Source organism: Dysidea avara, chromosome 5 (assembly GCF_963678975.1).
Source record: "Dysidea avara chromosome 5, odDysAvar1.4, whole genome shotgun sequence".
NCBI lineage: Eukaryota > Metazoa > Porifera > Demospongiae > Dictyoceratida > Dysideidae > Dysidea > Dysidea avara.
In genome coordinates this window covers 161,575-182,790 of record NC_089276.1, presented here as the reverse complement: position 1 = coordinate 182,790, position 21,216 = coordinate 161,575, and the positions used below count along the sequence as shown (strand labels likewise).

The 21,216-nt window shown below is 39.7% G+C and overlaps 3 protein-coding genes across 9 annotated transcripts; 2 read left to right on the top strand and 1 right to left on the bottom strand.

Annotated features, from left to right (window-relative positions):
• Nucleotides 1-18: 18 nt before the first annotated feature.
• Nucleotides 19-7,843, top strand: LOC136255701 (transcription factor RFX3-like). 5 transcript variants are annotated; one of them, XM_066048515.1, is made up of 18 exons: nucleotides 30-105; nucleotides 3,245-3,314; nucleotides 3,362-3,451; nucleotides 3,843-3,964; nucleotides 4,498-4,708; nucleotides 4,805-4,986; nucleotides 5,032-5,145; nucleotides 5,192-5,358; nucleotides 5,702-5,760; nucleotides 5,833-5,933; nucleotides 5,974-6,137; nucleotides 6,304-6,401; nucleotides 6,457-6,606; nucleotides 6,694-6,777; nucleotides 6,869-6,993; nucleotides 7,040-7,193; nucleotides 7,534-7,618; nucleotides 7,663-7,843. In XM_066048515.1, the coding sequence occupies exons 3-18, from the start codon at nucleotides 3,362-3,364 to the stop codon at nucleotides 7,713-7,715; spliced, it is 1,959 nt and encodes a 652-aa protein (XP_065904587.1). In that variant the 5' UTR covers nucleotides 30-105; nucleotides 3,245-3,314; the 3' UTR covers nucleotides 7,716-7,843. The 5 variants fall into 5 exon arrangements, with proteins under 5 accessions (XP_065904588.1, XP_065904587.1, XP_065904590.1 ...); XM_066048518.1 differs by having other exon boundaries at nucleotides 37-105; nucleotides 5,980-6,137; XM_066048516.1 differs by lacking the exon at nucleotides 3,245-3,314 and having other exon boundaries at nucleotides 19-105; nucleotides 3,342-3,451.
• Nucleotides 7,706-16,709, bottom strand: LOC136255706 (zinc finger Ran-binding domain-containing protein 2-like). 3 transcript variants are annotated; one of them, XM_066048530.1, is made up of 9 exons: nucleotides 16,472-16,698; nucleotides 16,367-16,419; nucleotides 16,200-16,305; nucleotides 16,065-16,147; nucleotides 15,936-16,015; nucleotides 8,200-8,241; nucleotides 8,127-8,153; nucleotides 8,017-8,075; nucleotides 7,706-7,976 (listed from the first exon to the last, which is right to left on the bottom strand). In XM_066048530.1, exons 1-9 carry the CDS (start codon nucleotides 16,528-16,530, stop codon nucleotides 7,841-7,843), a joined length of 645 nt encoding a protein of 214 aa, XP_065904602.1. In that variant the 5' UTR covers nucleotides 16,531-16,698; the 3' UTR covers nucleotides 7,706-7,840. The 3 variants fall into 3 exon arrangements, with proteins under 3 accessions (XP_065904602.1, XP_065904601.1, XP_065904600.1); XM_066048529.1 differs by having other exon boundaries at nucleotides 7,706-7,967; nucleotides 16,200-16,419; nucleotides 16,472-16,709; XM_066048528.1 differs by having other exon boundaries at nucleotides 16,200-16,419; nucleotides 16,472-16,702.
• Nucleotides 16,496-21,098, top strand: LOC136255703 (tRNA wybutosine-synthesizing protein 2 homolog). Its single transcript, XM_066048523.1, has 3 exons — nucleotides 16,496-16,613; nucleotides 16,662-17,403; nucleotides 20,599-21,098. Exons 1-3 carry the CDS (start codon nucleotides 16,564-16,566, stop codon nucleotides 20,947-20,949), a joined length of 1,143 nt encoding a protein of 380 aa, XP_065904595.1. The 5' UTR covers nucleotides 16,496-16,563; the 3' UTR covers nucleotides 20,950-21,098.
• Nucleotides 21,099-21,216: the final 118 nt, after the last annotated feature.

Genomic DNA, 21,216 nt, shown 5'->3' with positions numbered 1-21,216 from the left:
TAAAAGGGCGGTATTTATATTTAGTATACGGTGAATTTCCGGGAATGTTGGTTTCACCAAGGTGACGAGCGGCGGCGGCCAAGGCGACAGTAGTCAGGACGACAAGTGAGAAAATGGGGTCCATTTTTGTATGTTAGCTACTTATTGTGTTGAAGTAGCGTGACAAGAGTCCATAACTTAGTTAGCGCGTTCTCATTGTTTGTGTTATTTGCGCCATTTTTGTAACGAGGAATGATGTTCATGGCAGCTGCGCGTGGGTTGAACACGACTGGTCGTAAAGGTTGCCGCCCAATATGTTCGCCTCATGTAGTTGGACAGCTGGCAACCCTTAGAGTGCAACCACCATCACTAAGGATAGAAATGACTTTAGTAGTAATATGACTTCTTGTGTGCTGTTCAGTTGGCAATAACTGTTCGACTTCCTGGATGTTAACACTGCATGTTTATCTATTGTATAGTTAGTTCATCACTAGTTACCTTATATGTACCAGTGTGTCATACAAGCGTTGACACCACCTAGTGGGCTATCCTATATCATTAGTCTTGCCCCCAGCCTACAACGTCATCTCATAGTTATGTTACCATAACTACCAGAGAGCCATGACATGGTACAGAGAGTGTAACATGCTATAGAGGGTAAGACATACTAGTTGAAGCCTCAATGGTGCCCCTCACATATGGTCACCAAGTATAGCAGTGGTGAATTAGTAGTAGCCATAGAAACATCAGCTGGTTGTCTAGTAATAACAATTTAACCTGTAATATTATTTGTAGCTTTGTATTAGCCACTATTAACTTCTTAGAATAAACCAGAAGGTGATTATCATGAGTTGGACTAGTTGATAGACGAGTACCTTGGTATATCGTATTTCAGTGGTGCTATTTGAATGGTTTTATCCTTTTTTGGAAATAACATTGTACCACACCCTCGAATAGTACCACACTACGCTTTTGTAAATACTCATTACTAGTACTATGATACATATAGTATTCATCTCTGCCGTGATTGAAGTAAGGCATTGTCCTGGTAAACATAAATTGCTGCCACATAATCTAAATTTCAGTTATTAGTTGGTAAATTGACCATGTAACACGAGGTATGACAATTGTGATAGGATGAAAGAAAGGTCTTTTATAGTAGCGACATGTTGTGATTGCTTATAAAACTATAATTTTATAGAATAGCTTGTAGTGGCTGGTTTAAAATGGTAGTAGTGCACCCTCAAACACCACCACAGTACAGCACTATTTGAAGGGTTTTATCCTTATTTTGGGCAAACAATAGCACCCCTGCGGCAGTACTGTACTGGAGTCATGGAGATTTTTGTTTGTTGTTGGGCACTTTGATTTCTTGATGGAACTTTGGTGCTAAACAGTGCTACATGTGATATTCTTTTTCTCCAATATTTGTTGTGTACCTTCTTATTTACCCAACGATGCCAGATTAGTTTAGTACAAAATTTAAAGGGTGTGATCTTCATAAAGGTAGTGTTTTAAAATTGCATAATCAAAACTTGTGACCAGGAAATGGTTACAAGGATGTTAGTGTCCATAACTTTATAATATAACTACAACAGAGTTAGGGGTTAAGGGTAAATTGGTCAATATTAACATCATGGTAGGAGCTTTTTGGCTGCCACATGTAATTTCACAATCTTTTGTTGTTATAAAAATGTTATTGGCCTACCTTGATTTCATCATTTCTTAAAACACTACCTTTTTTGAAGGTGACTGTCTTGTGATAGATTTCGTTTATAACTGGCTTTGGGGCTTGTCTTTGTTGACTTAGTTTTCCCATCTTCTATCAATGATGTTATATTTTGTATAGGAAATTAACATCATTTTTGTACTGTTGCTATTGTGTAACATTAGCTAACAATCTGTGTGTCTATCAGTCATTATTTTCAACACTACCTTTGTTACAATAGTTAATCTACAGAATTAAGTAGTGTATATATTAATCTATGCTACAGTCATTATGCTACGTGGGGGGGGGGGATTCATGGTATGAAATATTACAATGTTTACAAGAGTAAAGCATCTTGTAGTTCTCACTCTTGATACATGATCATCACACTCAAGTAGTGTTTGTAACTATCTTGTGGTCATAATTGTGACAATAGCTTGTTTCTGAGAGTTTGAGTAATGCTGACATTGTTGTCATGTTTCTGTCATCACCTCTGCATGTTTGTCACTGTATAAGTTTTGATGTACATATGTAAAAGTTATTGTGTTCGTTGTTATGACATCATTATAGTCAGCAGAGACCAACTAATTCGTAGTATTGGATTACAAGTGTACATGGATGTGTGGACAAATGTGACTAGCTGAACAAAAATCGACCATGTTCCCACATTCCTCATATGCCACCTTAATGCTTCTAGTAAGAAAAAAATGAGGTCTTGGTTGGAACAACAAGAAATTCAGTTTGTATAACAATTATATGGCGAATAAAATACTGCTGTTTAATTAGTCATAACTTAAAACAAGTATGAATTGTGTTCCCATTACATCAAGGTAAGTGCTTTCCTTTCTGTGTGCAAATATGAAGGTAGTAATACTGATGGTTATTTCTACTGCATTGTAAACAATCACGTTCCCTTTTGTACATGTACACAAAACCTTTCTCAACATCAACAGGCTCTGACCGGTGTTTCACTGTGTACTAAAGTGATTAAAACATTCATAAGTTTTTAATGTAGTTTATGCAGTGTATTTTAACACATTTTTGTAGCAAAATACAATTTTGCAAGCATGACAGGTTTTCGTTCAGTCAATCACAAATATCAGACATGCAAAAATTTTTTAGTAGTCGAATTTTTGAAAATGTCATTTATTAGACTTTTACATGTGAACCATAGGACTATGTTTATTGCCAAAGCATTCTTCCAGAAGTTTTATAAATAACCGACCATTGCATGTGTTATAGCATTATTGTTTGATAATATATCACGTGTGATCTGGCATTAGAAATGATGTCTATAGGGAAGTGTGGCCTGACGTTATATTTGATGATCAGAAATGATTGTGGTCTGCACATAATAGTCTTTAATCAATTATCTCATCTTAATATTATTGTTGTGTTCTGACCAGGGGGACTAGCTTGTTTCTCTTCCTAAACAACAGTGTCCCTTAGATACTGGTAACAGTGATATTTTAATTGAGAGGTATCGTTGTACCACCCAACCTTAACCTGGCCCTATTTCTTACTGCTCTTATTCAATTTCATTTCCTTTATATAAAGGTATCAACAGGTGTGTACAAGTGCAGGTGTGCAGGACCTGCAGGTGTTCTCAGGTGGATACTTCTACTAAGTGATTTAATACATTTTGTTGCTATAGACATTGACATCATATACTAGATGTCTTCCACTGATAATAGCTTCTCTACTGGACAAGAGCAGGCAGCAGCTAATGTTGCTGGTGCTGCTTCTAAACCAATGTCCTCACAGGTAAACTAGTGTAGTATGTTGTGTGTGTGGTGTAGTGTGTGTGTGTGTGTGGTGTAGTGTGTGTGTGTGTGTGTAGTGTGTGTGCTCACTCAGATTGGAAAATGGTTGAATACACTGTTACATTTCTTGGTAGTTGCTCGCCCTTGAATCTGGTGCAGAAACAATAATAATGTTCTTGGGCCACACTCAAGTGAAGCTAGTGTCTGTGGTTGATAGTTGTCAGTGAACCAGTAAAGTTCAACCTCTCACAGCCCTCTTGAGTAGCTCCACCACACTGCAGTCAGCCTATGTTCCCTTAATGTAGGGAGCTTGTGGCAACCTATTACCCTGATGTGTGTATACTAGTGTGTCATGATGACAGTAATTGTTACCCAAGATGTTATTGTTACAGATGCAGCAACAACAGTTGTTAATGGCAGCAAGACAACAGCTCCTACAACAAATACAGTCAGGAATGATGACCAACACGCTGGTACTATCTCAAGGAGCTCCCACTGCCACCACTACTGTGACGTAAGTGTCGCCCTAGCACGCGATACAACCTAGTACATGTGGTTAACATGATAAATTTATTTGATGCATGCGTTTCGTGGCAGGAGCGTTGCTAAGATACCTTGCAGCTGGTAACTAGGGAGACTAGCTAGTTATTGAAGGAATTTTATCCCGCTCGCTCCATTATCATCTCGCTTATATGGCAGCTGGGCACGTTTCAACCATTATGATAAAAGTATATGTTATAAAACATTGCGTTCATTAGCTAGTTGAAACTACTCGCTTAAATAGCGACCATAGCTCGATGCCTGTTAGCAAAGTTCAGTGGACCAATGCAATGAGTTATCAGCCACCAGTTAACCCGTTTACTCCGCCAGCGATACATTATCCAACTTATACGTGTAGTGCAGGCGAGCAGCCTAGCCCGAGAGGCGGCGCTGGCTACTTCACGGCGCCAATTAAAGTGGAGGAACCGCCACAATATTACCCTTGCAGGTTTGGGACGGGCTGAGCACGTGTTAACTCGCTAATAATATACTCTGCTATTCCTGCAGGGTCTCCACTCCAGCGTACACCAGTGACTCAAGCTCGTTTAGTGATCACGGATTATATTATGATACAGCTCAACAACTAATGGGTGGTCAACAGATAGTATCATCAACTGGTGGTTCAGTTATGTTACAATCTCATAACAGTAGTGGAACAGCTATGATGGAGCAACATTTGTCACTGGCTCCTAGTGGCACCAGGGCCTCTCCTGCCACAGTAAGTTGTGTATCCATTAATAGTATCCTAGGAGATATGTATATTAAGTGTACAAATATTGATGGTTAATTGACACCTTGTTTGGGTGTTGTATAGGTACAGTGGTTATTGGAGCACTTTGAGACAGCTGATGGAGTTAGTCTACCTCGTAGTACTTTATACAACCACTACCTGCGACATTGTGCAGCTAATAAGATTGATGCTGTTAATGCTGCCAGTTTTGGCAAGTTAATACGTTCAGTGTTTGTTGGATTAAAGACAAGGAGGCTGGGCACCAGGTATTCTATACGACAACTTGTTCCTAATTAAACTTTTCTGGGTAGGGGTAACTCAAAGTACCATTATTATGGGATAAGGATTAAACCAGATTCTCCTCTCAACACTTTCCCACAAGATGAGATAGTGGCTATACGCAGTGCTCCTAATCAACAGAGAAGGTATGTACCTCACATCCCATAGTTATAGTGTTAGTGGGTGTGGTAGAGATGAGATGAAAGAGGAAGGAGGTGCTGATCATGACCTCATGGCTAGTGGGAGTGGTCACTCTGCGGCATCAACAATGCAACAACAACATCAACAATATCTTGGTGATGTGGATGTGGTGCTGCAGAACTTCCCAGAAATTGAGTGGGGATCTACTCCTATACCTGGTACTGTACTGTGTGTGTTTAGTGTGGTGTGGAGTGGTGTGTGCGTAGCGTATTCGACTGTGTGTGGTGTGGTGTGTGTGTGTGTGTGTGTGTAGCGTATTTGACTGTGTGTAGTGTGGTGTGTATATTATTATTATTATTTGTCCATCTTCACATTGTGGTAAGTTGTTTTAGATTTTTGCTAAATGATGTTTCATCCATAATAAATATACTGGTATTGTTTGAAATGGGAATCAACTTAGTGTGTGTTTGTGCGTAAATTATTGTGTAATATGGTTATAGTAATAGTGTGTACATACCATTGTACATGATATTATAATAAGAGAACATTTTCGGTACATAGTGACTATTACTGATGATCACTTGTCAGAGTTCACGATCTTGTACAGAGAACACTGTGAGGTAAGGATTCTTACATAACCACTTGTAATATTGTACATTAACTTGGTTAGTAAAGCGATTTATATTATACAGGCCATACTTGATGTAGTCGTCAATCTTCAGTTCCAAATGGTTGAGGCTTTATGGCAGAACTTCTGGAGGTCGGCTAATGCTGCTCCTCCATCCCCAGGAAGGTCAGTATAACAATGACATTATTTAGTGACTCATCAATAGTTATAGTGATACTAATGATGACTTTGAACAACGTCTACCCAAGGATAAACTGGCATTACTGATTGGATGTACCCCAGTTGTCACGTTCATGTGTCAGTGTGACTATATGTTGTATCAGTGTATCGTGGATGTGTTGATCCCAGAGGTGCTGAGGCATATTCCAGGTGAGCTCATTGTCACCATCCCTTTGTGAACTCATTTTGTGTGTTGGGGTAACTCATTATCTCTTTGTCCTGCTATTTTAATATTTCCACATCAAACACTAACTACAACTAAGTAGTTATACATCCCGACGCTTTGACGTCTATTATCTCTCTATTGTTTTGTTAGGAACTCTTACACAAGCTATCCGCAACTTTGCCAAGAGCCTAGAGGGCTGGCTTAGCTCAAGTCTACAAGGGTATCCATCAGCCTTCACCTCTGCTAAGGTACTCTTCACCATTATGATACTATAGTGTGGTAGACATACTCCCTCCCCTATAGCTAGCGGCTGTCGTAGCGTTCTCACAGACACTGCGACGTTACACTTCACTAAATCATCTTGCTCAAGCTGCTCGTGCTGTGCTACAAAACTCTACACAGATCTCACAAATGTTAGCTGACCTCAACAGAGTTGACTTTGCTAATGTACAGGTTTGTGTTTGTTATGTCTCTCTCTTAATGTGTGTAGTAGTGTAGTACACTGTGTCATGTCTCAATGTGTGGTGGTGTGTTACACAGGAGCAGGCCTCCTGGGTGTGTCAGTGTGAGGAGTCCCTTGTGTCACGACTGGAGCAGAGCTTCAAACAAACCCTACAACAGCAGGTATGGTTGCTAGGTGATGACACAGATTATAATTAGTGGAAGTTGTTATATGCAAATTATATTTTAATAACATTGTCTATTTGTGGTGAAGAACTCCCTGGAGCAATGGGCCACTTGGTTGGATGACGTTGTAAGCCATGTGTTACAACCTTACGAGGCTAGCCCCCAATTCTCTAAAGCTGCACGCCAGTTTCTGTTGAAGTGGTCATTCTACAGGTAAAGATCATATTATACAGTGTCATCATTACTTATCTCATTACAGTTCCATGGTGATTAGAGACCTTACACTTCGTAGTGCTGCTAGTTTTGGATCATTCCATCTCATCCGTCTGTTGTATGATGAGTACATGTTCTACCTTGTGGAACATCGTGTGGCTAAGGCTAATAATAAGACTGCCATTGCTGTTATGAGTGAGGTAAGAATGGGCTATATCAGTGGACACCTGTACTTGAAGACCAAGAAATATTGTCCCATTAATAGTTGTTGTAGTGTATGGAGCTGGAAAACCGTTTGTCCTTATTAAGGAAAAGTTCATTTAGCAAAAATCCTTGTGGGTAGATGTTATGGGCACACTGGTTCCTGTCAGTAGGGATATTGAAGGATTTGCCAAGTGATGTGATTGTAATTAGTTGAATGGCCTGAAGATTTAGCCAATACAATTGCACCATCACCATGGTAACTGAAGCCACAGTATGGTTTCCACAATCACACATAATACTGTACTATGGAATGTGTGACCATTAATGGCTTCATAGTTTTCTAGCTTGAAGTGCGAGGCATTCAGTGATACCATGACCATGTCTGGTGATATTGCCACAACAACCATCACGACCACTATAGGTAAATATTTGGATCATGTGATCATTAATAACATTTGTTAACAGATGAAGATGATACGAGAGATGATGGACCACCAACTAAGAAGGCTCGCTCGTAACATGACTCATATTAGCTGGGAAAACATTTATAGCAATTATTTGTATATTGTGTATAGCAGCCATAGTAGTATATGTAGTAGGACTTGGTGTAGTCAACCCAATTATATTATTAGTTGTGTAAACATTATCGTCGTGGTGATCGTGATCGGTGTCTGTTGTACTCTGGTGACCTGGACTGGTGTTGTCTATTGTGACGTCCATGATGTCTGTCTGGTGATGTGCTACGGCTTCTTGACTTCCTCTTCTCATCACTATGGTTACTGAACATACATGATGACAATACAGTAATCATACACTAACCTCTCATCATCGCTACCTAACAGGTCATATTTGCTGACATCTTCATCACTATCATCTTCCTGTTTGTGATGTCATCATCACCATGGTAACACTTACCATGAATACACTACCTCTTCCTCATCATCTTCACTGGGTTGCTATGACAATACTACTGGTATCACATGACCACAACATTATACACACCTTGTTTGTTGATGTTCTCAATTTCTTTTTCTTCCTACCAAACTAGACACAACACAAGTCAGTACATGACAGGTAACACAAGTCAGAACATGACATGATATGTAAGACTTAGCCCAGCAGTGTGTACTATAGGGATGCCACGATAGTTGTGACATATGACATACTGTGACATAAAATTACATAGTATGTTGTGGCCCATTTATGTCGTGACAGAGAAATAGCAACAAATTTGGCTACTTTAATGTACAAAATTGAATATTGGTACCAAAACCACTTGTGTTATACTCTTGAAAGTGTAGAAGTTTTGTGGAAATTCTTCAAAGGGAAACATGTTTTGCTAAACTTTTTCTAGAGCAAGTTGTGTCGTTACATATGATATATTGTGACATAAATGCTACAACATAAAACATTTCTATGTTGCGGCATCCCTAGTGTGTGCTAGTAGAGTTTACAGAAAGGTCAACCTAACAGATAGTGCCATTTCCAGAGGTGGTAGTCACATGCTATAATCTCATTATTAATACTTCAAATAATCTAAAGAACAAATTGTATATCCATGTCACATATAATAGTTATACCACAGCTGTGAGGGATTTTACGGCTAGGTTCAGTGTAGTTGCTAAGTTGAGAGTTACTAAACTGTAACACTAAAACAATTATTTGGGCAATGTGTGGATGCATATTCTACCCACCAAATGTTAGCCACCGGAATAACACAAAAAGGACAACTAGAATTTAAATAGGTGAGTAACTTATAGTCCTAAGTACTTCACTTGATGTATTAACTTATTTACTATCCCACTAGCAAAGTTAATAAGCTTAATGCAGTACAACTAAAAACTAGGCCCCACCATCAAATTTTTTTAGCATGTGCAGAAGCATATATAATGATGTATGAATAATGTTCTCAGGGCTATTAGCCCACGCTATTAATACTGATGTATAGAACAAACAGGGTGAGTGCTCACTAGTTCTTTCACCTATCATTCAAGTCTACACTAACTCTGATGAGATACTCAATGATAATAGGAAGCTAGTGAGGGATCAAAGGTAGCTAGTTAACATTATGGGTAGCTACAGTATGGGTAGCTACAGTATGGGTAGCTACAGTATGGGTAGCTACACTATGGGTAGCTACACTATGGGTAGCTACAGTATGGGTAACGGCTCAACGGAGCTCAGTAAATATTTCAACACATTTTCATTACTTATTCAAACATGGTCACTAAATAATTTTTCACAAATGAAAGGTATCCCAAGGCAATCCTGTTACCTCTTGTAGCAACTGCTGTCAATTGTTGTTAAGTTATTAGTAGATAATGAAGTGGTTATGGTTGTAGCACTGCTTGTACTACAATTAATACTGTTGTAGTCCTCTACAAGAACTTGTATGGGAATATAGGGCCAGTCATATCTTTGTGACAAGTTGTTGTTAACTGACTAGTTGTTGTTAACTGACTAGTTGTTGTTAACTGACAAGTTGTTGTTAACTGACAAGTTGTTGTTAACTGACTAGTTGTTGTTAACTGACAAGTTGTTGTTAACTGACTAGTTGTTGTTAACTGACTAGTTGTTGTTAACTGACAAGTTGTTGTTAACTGACAAGTTGTTGTTAACTGACTAGTTGTTGTTAACTGACAAGTTGTTGTTAACTGACTAGTTGTTGTTAACTGACTAGTTGTTGTTAACTGACAAGTTGTTGTTAACTGACAAGTTGTAGTTAACTGACTAGTTGTTGTTAACTGACAAGTTGTTGTTAACTGACAAGTTGTTGTTAACTGACTAGTTGTTGTTAACTGACAAGTTGTTGTTAACTGACTAGTTGTTGTTAACTGACTAGTTGTTGTTAACTGACAAGTTGTTGTTAACTGACAAGTTGTAGTTAACTGACTAGTTGTTGTTAACTGACAAGTTGTTGTTAACTGATAAGTTGTAGTTAACTGACTAGTTGTTGTTAACTGACTAGTTGTTGTTAACTGACAAGTTGTTGTTAACTGACTAGTTGTTGTTAACTGACTAGTTGTTGTTAACTGACAAGTTGTTGTTAACTGACAAGTTGTTGTTAACTGACTAGTTGTTGTTAACTGACAAGTTGTTGTTAACTGACAAGTTGTTGTTAACTGACAAGTTGTTGTTAACTGACTAGTTGTTGTTAACTGACTAGTTGTTGTTAACTGACTAGTTATTGTTAACTGACTAGTTGTTGTTAACTGACTAGTTGTTGTTAACTGACTAGTTGTTGTTAACTGACAAGTTGTTGTTAACTGACTAGTTGTTGTTAACTGACAAGTTGTAGTTAACTGACTAGTTGTTGTTAACTGACTAGTTGTTGTTAACTGACTAGTTGTTGTTAACTGACAAGTTGTTGTTAACTGACAAGTTGTTGTTAACTGACTAGTTGTTGTTAACTGACTAGTTGTTGTTAACTGACTAGTTGTTGTTAACTGACAAGTTGTTGTTAACTGACTAGTTGTTGTTAACTGACTAGTTGTTGTTAACTGACAAGTTGTTGTTAACTGACAAGTTGTTGTTAACTGACTAGTTGTTGTTAACTGACTAGTTGTTGTTAACTGACTAGTTATTGTTAACTGACTAGTTGTTGTTAACTGACTAGTTGTTGTTAACTGACTAGTTGTTGTTAACTGACAAGTTGTTGTTAACTGACTAGTTGTTGTTAACTGACAAGTTGTTGTTAACTGACTAGTTGTTGTTAACTGACAAGTTGTTGTTAACTGACTAGTTGTTGTTAACTGACAAGTTGTTGTTAACTGACTAGTTGTTGTTAACTGACTAGTTGTTGTTAACTGACTAGTTGGTGAGAAAAAGAAACAACTAAAAAAATTTGCTGATTACAACAGACTGTAAACGGAAGATGACAAGATAACACAACCTATACTTCTGCAATAGGCAACAAAAATGGCAAGTCTGGTCCAAGCTGTGACCTACAGTAAGCCTATTGTATTAAGTTCTACTGGTGATAGTAAACTGTTGACTTGTCCCCAGTATATCCTGTACTAACACATTACAGTGGAACTCTCACAATAAAGGCTTGACCTTTTCCTATCACCAGTAGAGCTATTAAATAACTCAACACAATGTGATATACTGGGGACAAGTCAACAGGTCACTATCACCAGTAGAACCATGAGTTTATAATGGTGTAAACCTAACCTATAAACTCTTGGTAGAACTTAGTGTTAGTACAGGATATACTGGGGACAAGTCAACAGTTTTCTATCACCAGTAGAACTTAGTACAATAATATATATATGATGATTGTGGCATTACCTTTAATGGCTTCACCTTACCTCACATGATGTCATATAGACACTATACAAATTGTATCATTACTAATTATATAATATTTTCTACCGAGCTATGCTCCCTGCAATATGTCAAGGTGGAGGATTCTGCACGGGAAGTGGCAACACAAGGGCACAACACATGGATGACAAAGATTGATGTCCAACAGGCTTACAGGAATGTCCCTATCCACCCACAAGATCGGTGGCTATTGGGAATGCTGTGGGAAGGCAAAATTTTCATTGATACAACAATGCCGTTTGGGCTACGCTCAACTCCAAAAATATTCACGGCCCTGGCAGATGCAGTGGAATGGGTACTGAGAGAACGGGATGTACAGTTTGTGATCCACTACTTAGATGATTTTATCCTGGTAGGCGGTACAGACTACGCGCATGTGCAGCCCAATTGGGGATTGTTCTAGACACCTTTGAGGAATTGGGCTTGCCGGTAGCCAGGAACAAACTAGAAGGCCCTACGTCCTGTCTGACATTTCTGGGCTTCGAGTTGGACGCAGTAGCAATGGCTACCTCAATCGAAGTTAGAGGAGTTACAGAGGGAAATGCAACACTGGAAACACAAGGACTCGTGCCTTAAAGACATGGAGTCATTAGTGGGTAAACTGGCTCATGCATGCAAGGTAGTGAGACCAGGAAAGACATTCCTCAGGCGTTTGTATCAAAAGCTAGCCCAAACCGCCCAGCCAGCCATACGATCACATTCACTTCAACTTGCCAGTACATTCAGACCTAATGTGGTGGGCATTGTTCATACGGTCGTGGAATGGAGTATCGATATTGCGAGAGTACGGTGGACCACAGCAATTCAGTCGTGAGATCTGGACAGATGCGTCAGGAACGTTCGGTTGCGGGGCATTGTGGGGCAAGCAGTGGCTACAGGCTAGCTGGTCTAGCATGTACAAGGATGCCCCTGGCGAAGCGGGGGAAGATGGAATCACTCTAAAAGAGCTAGTGCCAATAGGTAGTGGCGAGTGCAGTCTGGGTACCACAATGGCAGCAGTCATCGGTATTGGTACATTGCGACAACGAAGGTGCAGTCACAGTTGTTAACTTGGGATACAGTAAAGTTGAAAAGATGATGCACTTGCTGCGTTGTTTGTTTTTCATTCAGGCCCAATTTAGTATTGAAGTGAAGGCAATACATGTCCCAGGGAAGTATAATGGGCTGGCGGACACAATTTCATGCAATACCCTGAGTGTCCTCTCATCACTGATACCAAAAGCTGCAGCCAACCAAAAAGTGATTCCCGAGAAGCTGGTGAAGTTGCTAATGAAGGAACAACCGGATTGGACATCGGCAACCTGGTCCCAATTGTTCGCGAGCTGTTTTCAGCAGGAATAGCTAAATCAACACAGAGAATATGTAAGTCAGGGAGTAAGCGGTATGTATTTTTGCAGTAAATTTGGCCTAACTCCGTTTCCAATGACGGAAGTGAACTTGACATACTTCGTGGCTTTTCTCTACAATGAGGGATTGTCGGCGGGTACTGTTAAGAGCTACTTGTCAGCTGCAAGATACACCCAAATATCATTGGGTTTCAGGGGCCCAAACGTAGCAGGAATGCCACAACTAGAATTTGTGATTAAGGGCTTGAAGAAGAGGACAGCAACTGGACAAAATCAGGCGAGACTTCCAGTAACTCCAGAGATCTTATGTGCGTTAAAGAAAGCTTGGGAAGATGATGTGGACCGGGAAAAGGCAGTCATGCTGTGGGCAGCAGTGTGCATGTGTTTCTTCGGCTTTCTCCGCTCAGGCGAAGTAGTGGTCCCAACAGATAGTGGGTATGATAAAACGGTCCACCTATCATACGGCGATGTGAGAGTAGATAGCACGGTTAATCCACAGTATCTGGAGGTCAGGATTAAAGTGTCAAAGACAGACCCATTCAGGAAAGGTGTGACAGTGTACCTGGGAAGAGCAGACAGCAACCTGTACTTAGTATCTGCTGTCCTAGCATACATAGTGCAGAGAGGTCCTGACGAGGGCCCATTCTTCTGACTGATTTCTTACCTGGGAACGGTTAGTGACAACAATGAGGACAGCACTGGGGCAGGCAGGACTAGATTCGCGGAAATATGCAGGACATAGCTTTCGGATTAGCGCAGCAACAACAGCAACGCAATCCGGCCCACCAGACTCATTGATAAAGACACTGGGGAGATGGGAGAGTGCGGCATACACAGTTTATATCAGGACCCCAAAGGAGACATGCTCAGTAGCGAGCCGCCTTGTTCAACATCACAAGTGATCAAACGAAACATGTGAATTGAGTGCTATGAATATATTCTGTGCTTTGTTTAAAAGGAATGAATAAATAATGAATAAAATTGTATTGTAGCGTCGTGGTCAGGTGCCAGCATGTTGTATTAGATAGAGACTACGGGAAAGCAAACAGAGTTGGATGATTTAAAAATAAATACTGAATAAATAAATTAAACCCCCCCCCCCGTTTGCTTGGGTGAGGTCTGAATTGCAATAAGCAATCCAGCCTCTTGGTACAGTGGGCACCTACGCCCATGTATCTCACCCAAGCCTATCGAGGCCACGTGCGCCAGGGGCGGAGACTGGAGGGGGCACCTGCGAACAACGCAATCGCAAACCCAGCACGGGGGGGCAAAACTAAATAAGGTATTAGGGAGAGACAGGCGTGTTGTAATCGTAGCCATTTAATTTATATCTTAAGAGATACCCAACATAACTGTATGGCGCATGGTTGAAACTCTACATGTGTCACAAACTGTCAGTGTTGGGGTAATTACTTTTCAAAAGTAACTAGTTACATATTACTTACAACTGAACTATTTAGTTACAGTTACATATTACCCATATAATAAAGTAACTATAATAATATTACATATTATATTACTTTGTGTCCACAGCCTTAAGCTGTCACGTGTGAAACTACCACCTTATCACGTGACATGATTATGAATGTGCAAATCTTGGTTACAAGAAGCTGGTGAATAAGCTTCATTCAGTAGGCTTCATTACTTTGTTGTGGCTAGGCATTACACAGTGGATTACTAACGAGATGAGTAATTCGTTACTTGTCGTAATAATATTATGTAATATTAGACTCGTTACAGTAACTTCATTACTTCGGTAACACGTTACATTTGTAAGTAAAGTAACTTGAGTTATAATTATAGCGTATTTCGTTATATTACTTTGTTACCATAAAAGTAATAATTATTACGTAATGCGTTACTTATGTAATACTTATTACTTACATAATGAGTAACACATTACCCCCAACACTGCTAACTGTTGAGGTAGGGGATGACAGCTATAATGAAATCTCAAAAGAAGCTGTCACATGTGAGCTTATCATGACCCAGAGCACAGTGCACATGAGAAATGGAACATGGATTTATCCAAGGCAGCATCAATGTACCTGGTGATGTTTCTGCATCTTCTTTTTGTATTGAGTTCCTCTTCATGATTTATCATACTTTTTCAAATACGTCCTTTTTTCACCCAGTACTTCTTCACATGTACGAGCGTGCGTGCATGCATGCATGCAACAAAGTGCACCGACTGCACTTACAATTGATCACCAATCAACACAAATCACTGAGTCGTTGACAGGTTCATATTTCACAAGTTATAGCATAGTTCTCCCTCCCCATTATATACTTGATATTATTTACAATACAATAGTTACACTTTGATTGAGTCAAGTAATCAACTGCTAACGTATTCAAAGATGACTACTTTCAAGCTCATTAATTAGGTAATTAATTGCATGGGAGGATGATAGTTCTACAATTGCTGTCCCACAAGCCTAGAGTTATAAAACGTAAATAACTTGGCAACAACATTTTTAGCAAACCTACAGCAATATTGATTGATAATAAATTGTAGCTGTAATTATCATATAACGATAATGATTTTTGATTGTGAGTATCAAACTATCAATATTATTGCTTAGCACTAGTCAATGGATCATGTGATAAACACGCCCACTTCAGTTTCAGTAGATACTTTGGAAAGAGTAATAGAGCAAAATCACACTAAATATCTTGTAATACATATTTCTTGTGATCAAAAGATCTTTTACCTAACACACCATGAGCTCATGTGTGTGAAAAGCTAAACATTTCAACCATTTATGGAAAATCTTGTTGTCATGGCATCATGCAAGCCGTACAATACCTAGCTCATTTCACCACGGGGCAATCCCCTCACAGTGACTTGGAGGAGTGTCACAATTATCACACAAACTGGTTAACAGTGAAAAGGAAGGAGATTGCTAGATCTGGCTGCCTAATATTGCACCTTTATTTTGCATTAATGCCAGAGGCATTTTAACTGATAAGTGTAGAATGATGATACCACAATAATCATGATAAGAGATATACATTATGATAGACTGATAGTTGAGAACAATCAAAACTATAGTTGACGATTACCTCATCAAGTTCCCCATCAGAATCATTACGATCTTTGTATTCCACTATCTCATCTCTCTCATTGTAGCCACCTCCAAATCCTAATTAACGTTATGCAACTAATCACCATAGCAACACCAGTACACTAACCTGTCCTAGCCTCTACCTTGCCAAATTTTGGCTCATTACAAACATTGCAGGTATTACGACGAGCCCAGTTGACATTGCCGCATCTGTAGCAGCAATAAGGCACGTGATATCACATTATTATAGGGACACGCCCACTTTGAACATTGCCAATCCTCAGCGCTAAATAGCCCGCCACTTTTAGCCGCTGCTGACTTGCCAATCTCTGAGCCTGTTTTCTTAAATATGTCCACTTTACCTTTTTCTGCATCACGTGAACAACAAGCAAATAGAGCAGATGCAAACAACCGGCAAACTATTAAAACCTTTCCCACATCTGTTACAACGTGACCTCCACGTGAAGTTGATGTTTCCACAACTAGTAGAAAAAGGCGCCTAACACACATCACTAACAATGTTAACAATCTCACTCTTTATTAGCGCATATCCAGTCTCCCTCATTCACCGGAGCAGCCTTAGTAGCAGCCATCTTAATAGTAATAATACAATCCCATAATCGAATATGATGAGCGATGTACTGATCGTGCCTCGATTGCGAGTCAAGGAAGTGAAGTAAGCATCATGTGACGTATTGTTACACACTATACTCCTATCCCTCAGGGACTCATTGTCACATGATGGACACTTTGACAACACGAAGAAAATAATCTCTGTGTCACGTGATCACTATGCCGTTGCTATAACAACAGCTGGTAAAGAAGCTTTACTTGGTGGGTGTGTTCCAGATGGGTGTGCCTTGTCAGAACAGGTTTTACCGTCTGTAAACCCAGTTAATCCACATCATGTGATGCAAGATAATCTACATAAATTGTTACCACGACAACCATCCCATGGACTGCCTCGTCACTGGATCAAACATGGAGACTTGGTTGTGTTGCCTAGCAACAGTTTTAGTGGCCCAGAATGGGACGATTTGATTAGTCCAGAATTGTGGGGGTGTGTTGCTACATCACTGGGTGCTAAGAGACTAGCCCGAGAAGATCATGTGATCAATGATAATTACCGTACTCCATCATGTGAACTGTTGCTAGGCAACGATGGATGGGTGGGACACATTGACAACAAAGTATGTTATGTTTTTGATGTTACTAAGAACATGTTTTGCCATGGTAACATAACGGAGAAGATCAGGTTGTCAAGGTTACCATATCGTGATGATGAAGTAGTGTTAGACATGTTTGCTGGTATTGGCTATTTCACTTTACCCTTATTAGTGCATACCCCAGTGAGTAGGGTGCATTCCTGTGACTGGTCTGCTGATGCTATTACTGCTCTACACAAGGGACTTGTAGCCAATCAGGTCACAGAGAGGTGTATCACCCATCATGTTGACTGTAGGAAGGTAATTGTGACATTATGTGATAGTTGTTTAGCACATGGTTAGCTGGTACACAGAATGATATGCATGTGATTCACATGTTAACATTGTTGTAGCGTAAGAACTATTAGAGAGAACTGCTAGCAAATCTAAATAAGGTCCTAAGAAAAAGACTCGTCTCCTAAGGAAAAGTACTAGTGACATGACTTCAAAGTAGCTGTTCATGCCACCAGCTGATGGCCACAGTTCATTTTGAGATCTCTATTTGTAGAACGGTTAGAAGAAGAGGTAGGCCTTTTTGTGATGCCAGGGCTTAGCTACTAACTAGTTAAGCACCGTGGTTAGTGTAATCTGTGTGGTTAAGAGATAGCCGAGTACTATTTTTGGCTTGAGACTACAACTGAGTACTATATTTGGCTTGAGACCACAACTGAGTACTATATTTGGCTTGAGACCACACTCAAGTGCTATAATTTCAATAGTGCACAAACGTATGTGGTACCTTAACTGGTGTTTAATGTATCAATCACCAAAAAGAAAGTATATGGTTTATCATGACCTGGAACACAATGATGATAGTGAGAAAGCTTTAGTGCCTTGTGATTAGCAGACAGTCAATTTGTAGCAATTGATGCCGAGTTTATCACACAATTTGCGATCGTCAGATTTAGAATTCAATTAGTAGTGGGACAAGAAGAAGGCTAGCTATGGAGTAATGGATGGTTTGTACAGCTATCTTATTGTTGGTCGTGAGTTGTGACCATCAGTGTGACAGTCAATATCCAACGGTCACTGAATCTAACCGGACTTACAGTGATGGACAGTTTAGTGAACAATTTAAGACTGGGTCATATGCGGAATTACAAACATTTGTTGAGTAGCCATTAACCCTATTTGAACTTCCTAATTATTGTTAATCTGTTGTATGAGCATGACTGCTCTATTAGAGTATTTTGATCATTGCTTAACCAGTTTGTGGCCCTGTAATCTGTAAATAGTAAGAAAGTATTTCATTGGATTTTCTTGTTCACAATACAACTGATGGCCTTGGGATAATTGTTGTTATGTACAGCTGCTGCTACTAGCTACACGTAAGTACACCCCTACTTGATCAGGTGGTGAAGCCAGAAACCTTAGTAGACAAGGCCTGCTTGTCTGACCGTTCTATTAAAGTATCTTGATCTATTGCAGTACTTCGTTGAAGCTAGTGTCCTTATCATTACTGCAGCTATGTCACTGCCAATCCTTGAAGAGCTGTGTTATAATCTGTCTTTAATACACTGTAAGGGCCTGATCAAATTTTCCAGTCTCAGCTCAGATCCTTCTGATACCTACAGTCTGCCAGTGGAGCTGATCTGAACTTTATAGTGGCCCATTGCCCATCCAACACACCTTATAGGTGACTTGGACACATGGAACAGCCAAGAAGCTGGCATTCCACACCATGAGTATATTGACAGCAAGAAATAGCAACTCACATATGAGATATAGCTTCATGGTCCCTTATCCAAAGTACACCTATTATATCTGCTCACCAGGTAGGGTAGGCCACACACCAAATCTGATTGAATTGCTGTAGCCAAAGTATTTAATTTATTCTCTAAAGGAGTCAGGGGCCAATATTTTCTCACATGCTTTGTAAAGAAATGTCATAGAACGATTGCCTTGAAATTTGAAGGCAAATCCCCTTACCAAGTTTGCAGCAACTCTGATAGTGTTATCAGCATAGTGTCATAATTTTGTCATATAAGATTCTTGCCTACTGGGTTTCATTCCTGTGGTTTATCCATCATTATGCTCCTTACTTTGATGTAGGGTTTCAGCGGGATAGAAGAGCCAGTAGTCACTTGTCAATATATCAGTCCAACACCTCACCATTCACTTTAGATAAAAGGCCCAAATTTCTTACAGGGTTTGTAGAACGTGTACTAAAAGTTCTTTTGGAACTCTCCCCATGGCTACAGGGCAAACCACCCACGAAAATACCTTGACATTAATCATGTACATGAGTTAGCAGTGTCTTGATGGTATGGAGTAAGGTCAGGACCAACAGAGCAGTCATGAGTTAGCAGTGTCTTGATGGTATGGAGTAAGGTCAGGACCAACAGAGTAGTCATGAGTTAGCAGTGTCTTGATGGTATGGAGTAAGGTCAGGACCAACGGAGCAGTCATTGTAGTGTCTTGATGGTATGGAGTAAGGTCAGTATGGAGTAGGGTTAAAAACTGCATGAAAAAAAGTTTCCATGATATGAACTGGGGACCAGTGAAGGTCTACATGGAGAGTTCCAAAGAACTTTTTATACGCCTCTCCTTACTACACGTTCTACTAACCCTGTAAGAAATTTGGGCCTTTTATCAAAGTGAATGGTGAGGTGTTGGACTGATATGTTGACAAGTGACTACTGGCTCTTCTATCCTGCTGAAGCTAAACCACAGGAATGGAAGTTAAATCCGGCAAGAATCTTAATATGAAAGACAACTCAATTAATTTTACACAGTTACTAGCATCAATGTCCATCAGTGGTGGAGGAAGTAGTTGATATGAAGGGGGAGGGGGGGGATCCAGACTGATGGAAAGGGGGTCAAAATGAACTGAGGCACTACATTGTGTCTGGTTTGGTAAAGTGAGACCAAAAAAAAAGGTCACAGCCAGCTGACAATAGCTGCCCAGCTACACATTTATAGCTGATAAAGTACATAAAATCCTTACATAGCTCACTACACTGTTCTAATGCTGTGACTGCTTTATTAGAGTATCTTGATCTTTTCAACCCCACTCCAAGGATAATTTCGGCGTGATATCATTCTGAAGGGGGGGGGGGGGGATTCAGCCCCCCCCCTTGATGTCCATATTATAACCGCAAGTACAACAAAAATTGAAACCTTCATAACCTACTTGTTGATCAAGCCTCATTGTTGAAGTGTGGGGATAGAAGGTGTGTTATAACAACTATGATATCATTGTTATCAACACCTTGAATTGAGTTATCACATTGTTTATGAAGTCAAGTGCTTCAAATTGTGGGACAGAATCTTACCTGCATACATAGGATATCTTTGTTAGCAACACCTCAGACTCAGGTTAATAACAATGTATCTTACTGCTGATGGGGTTGGCTATATCATGATGGAACTACAACATTATTAATAGCACACATCACATCTATGGGACTTGTAATAAAATGCAGGCTATATAGTACTACTGTTATGTTACCATAGTTACGACTACCAGAACCTGTTGATCGGGTTATACTGGGTCTGATCCCATCATCACAATCTGGATATGAGACGGCTTGTCACCATGCCAACACTAAAACTGGTACTTGGATGCACGTACATGGAGTGGTGAATTCCAAGCCTGTTACTATGGATACCACAGTTACTAAGAGACAGTGTTGGTACAGATGGGCAGGGCAGGTGATGACAGAGATCAAAGAGTTGCTAACAACATTACATCCCATGATGTCATGGAGTGTCGTAATTAGTCATGTTGAACACGTCAAGAGTTATGCCCCTCGTTTGGATCATATTGTTGTTGATGTACATTGTGTACCTAGTGTGTTGTCATAGTGATGAAGTGTATTCTATTACATTGGAACAGAAATCTATCAAGTCTTCACTTCTATAGGGATGCAACAATATAGGTCACTCCGTAATATTGCATTGTCTTTATTTCAATATTTTGAATGGAATGGTTATGTATAATATTTGTATACTGAGATACAACAGATAGGGGATACCTACAAGTTGAAAACGACAGTTATACATTTACAATTTGTTCAGGTTATATATAACTTTTGTTCACCGTTATACCTTAACTATTTGTTTTGTTTTGAT

What these genes read in the sequence shown, in the direction of transcription:
- LOC136255701 (XM_066048516.1), top strand. Translation starts at nt 3,362, where the DNA reads ATGTCTTCCACTGATAATAGCTTCTCTACTGGACAAGAGCAGGCAGCA. An exon ending in TTGACTTTGCTAATGTACAG is followed by an intron (nt 6,607 to 6,693) that starts GTTTGTGTTTGT and finishes TGTGTTACACAG; the next exon opens with GAGCAGGCCTCCTGGGTGTG. An exon ending in AACAAACCCTACAACAGCAG is followed by an intron (nt 6,778 to 6,868) that starts GTATGGTTGCTA and finishes TTTGTGGTGAAG; the next exon opens with AACTCCCTGGAGCAATGGGC.
- LOC136255706 (XM_066048528.1), bottom strand. Translation starts at nt 16,502, where the DNA reads ATGAGGGAGACTGGATATGCGCTAATAAAGA. An exon ending in CTGATGGGGAACTTGATGAG is followed by an intron (nt 8,242 to 15,935) that starts GTAATCGTCAAC and finishes TGTTGTGTCTAG; the next exon opens with TTTGGTAGGAAGAAAAAGAA. An exon ending in TGAGAACATCAACAAACAAG is followed by an intron (nt 8,154 to 8,199) that starts GTGTGTATAATG and finishes GTATTGTCATAG; the next exon opens with CAACCCAGTGAAGATGATGA.
- LOC136255703 (XM_066048523.1), top strand. Translation starts at nt 16,564, where the DNA reads ATGATGAGCGATGTACTGATCGTGCCTCGATTGCGAGTCAAGGAAGTG. An exon ending in TTGCGAGTCAAGGAAGTGAA is followed by an intron (nt 16,614 to 16,661) that starts GTAAGCATCATG and finishes CCTATCCCTCAG; the next exon opens with GGACTCATTGTCACATGATG. An exon ending in ATCATGTTGACTGTAGGAAG is followed by an intron (nt 17,404 to 20,598) that starts GTAATTGTGACA and finishes ATGTTACCATAG; the next exon opens with TTACGACTACCAGAACCTGT.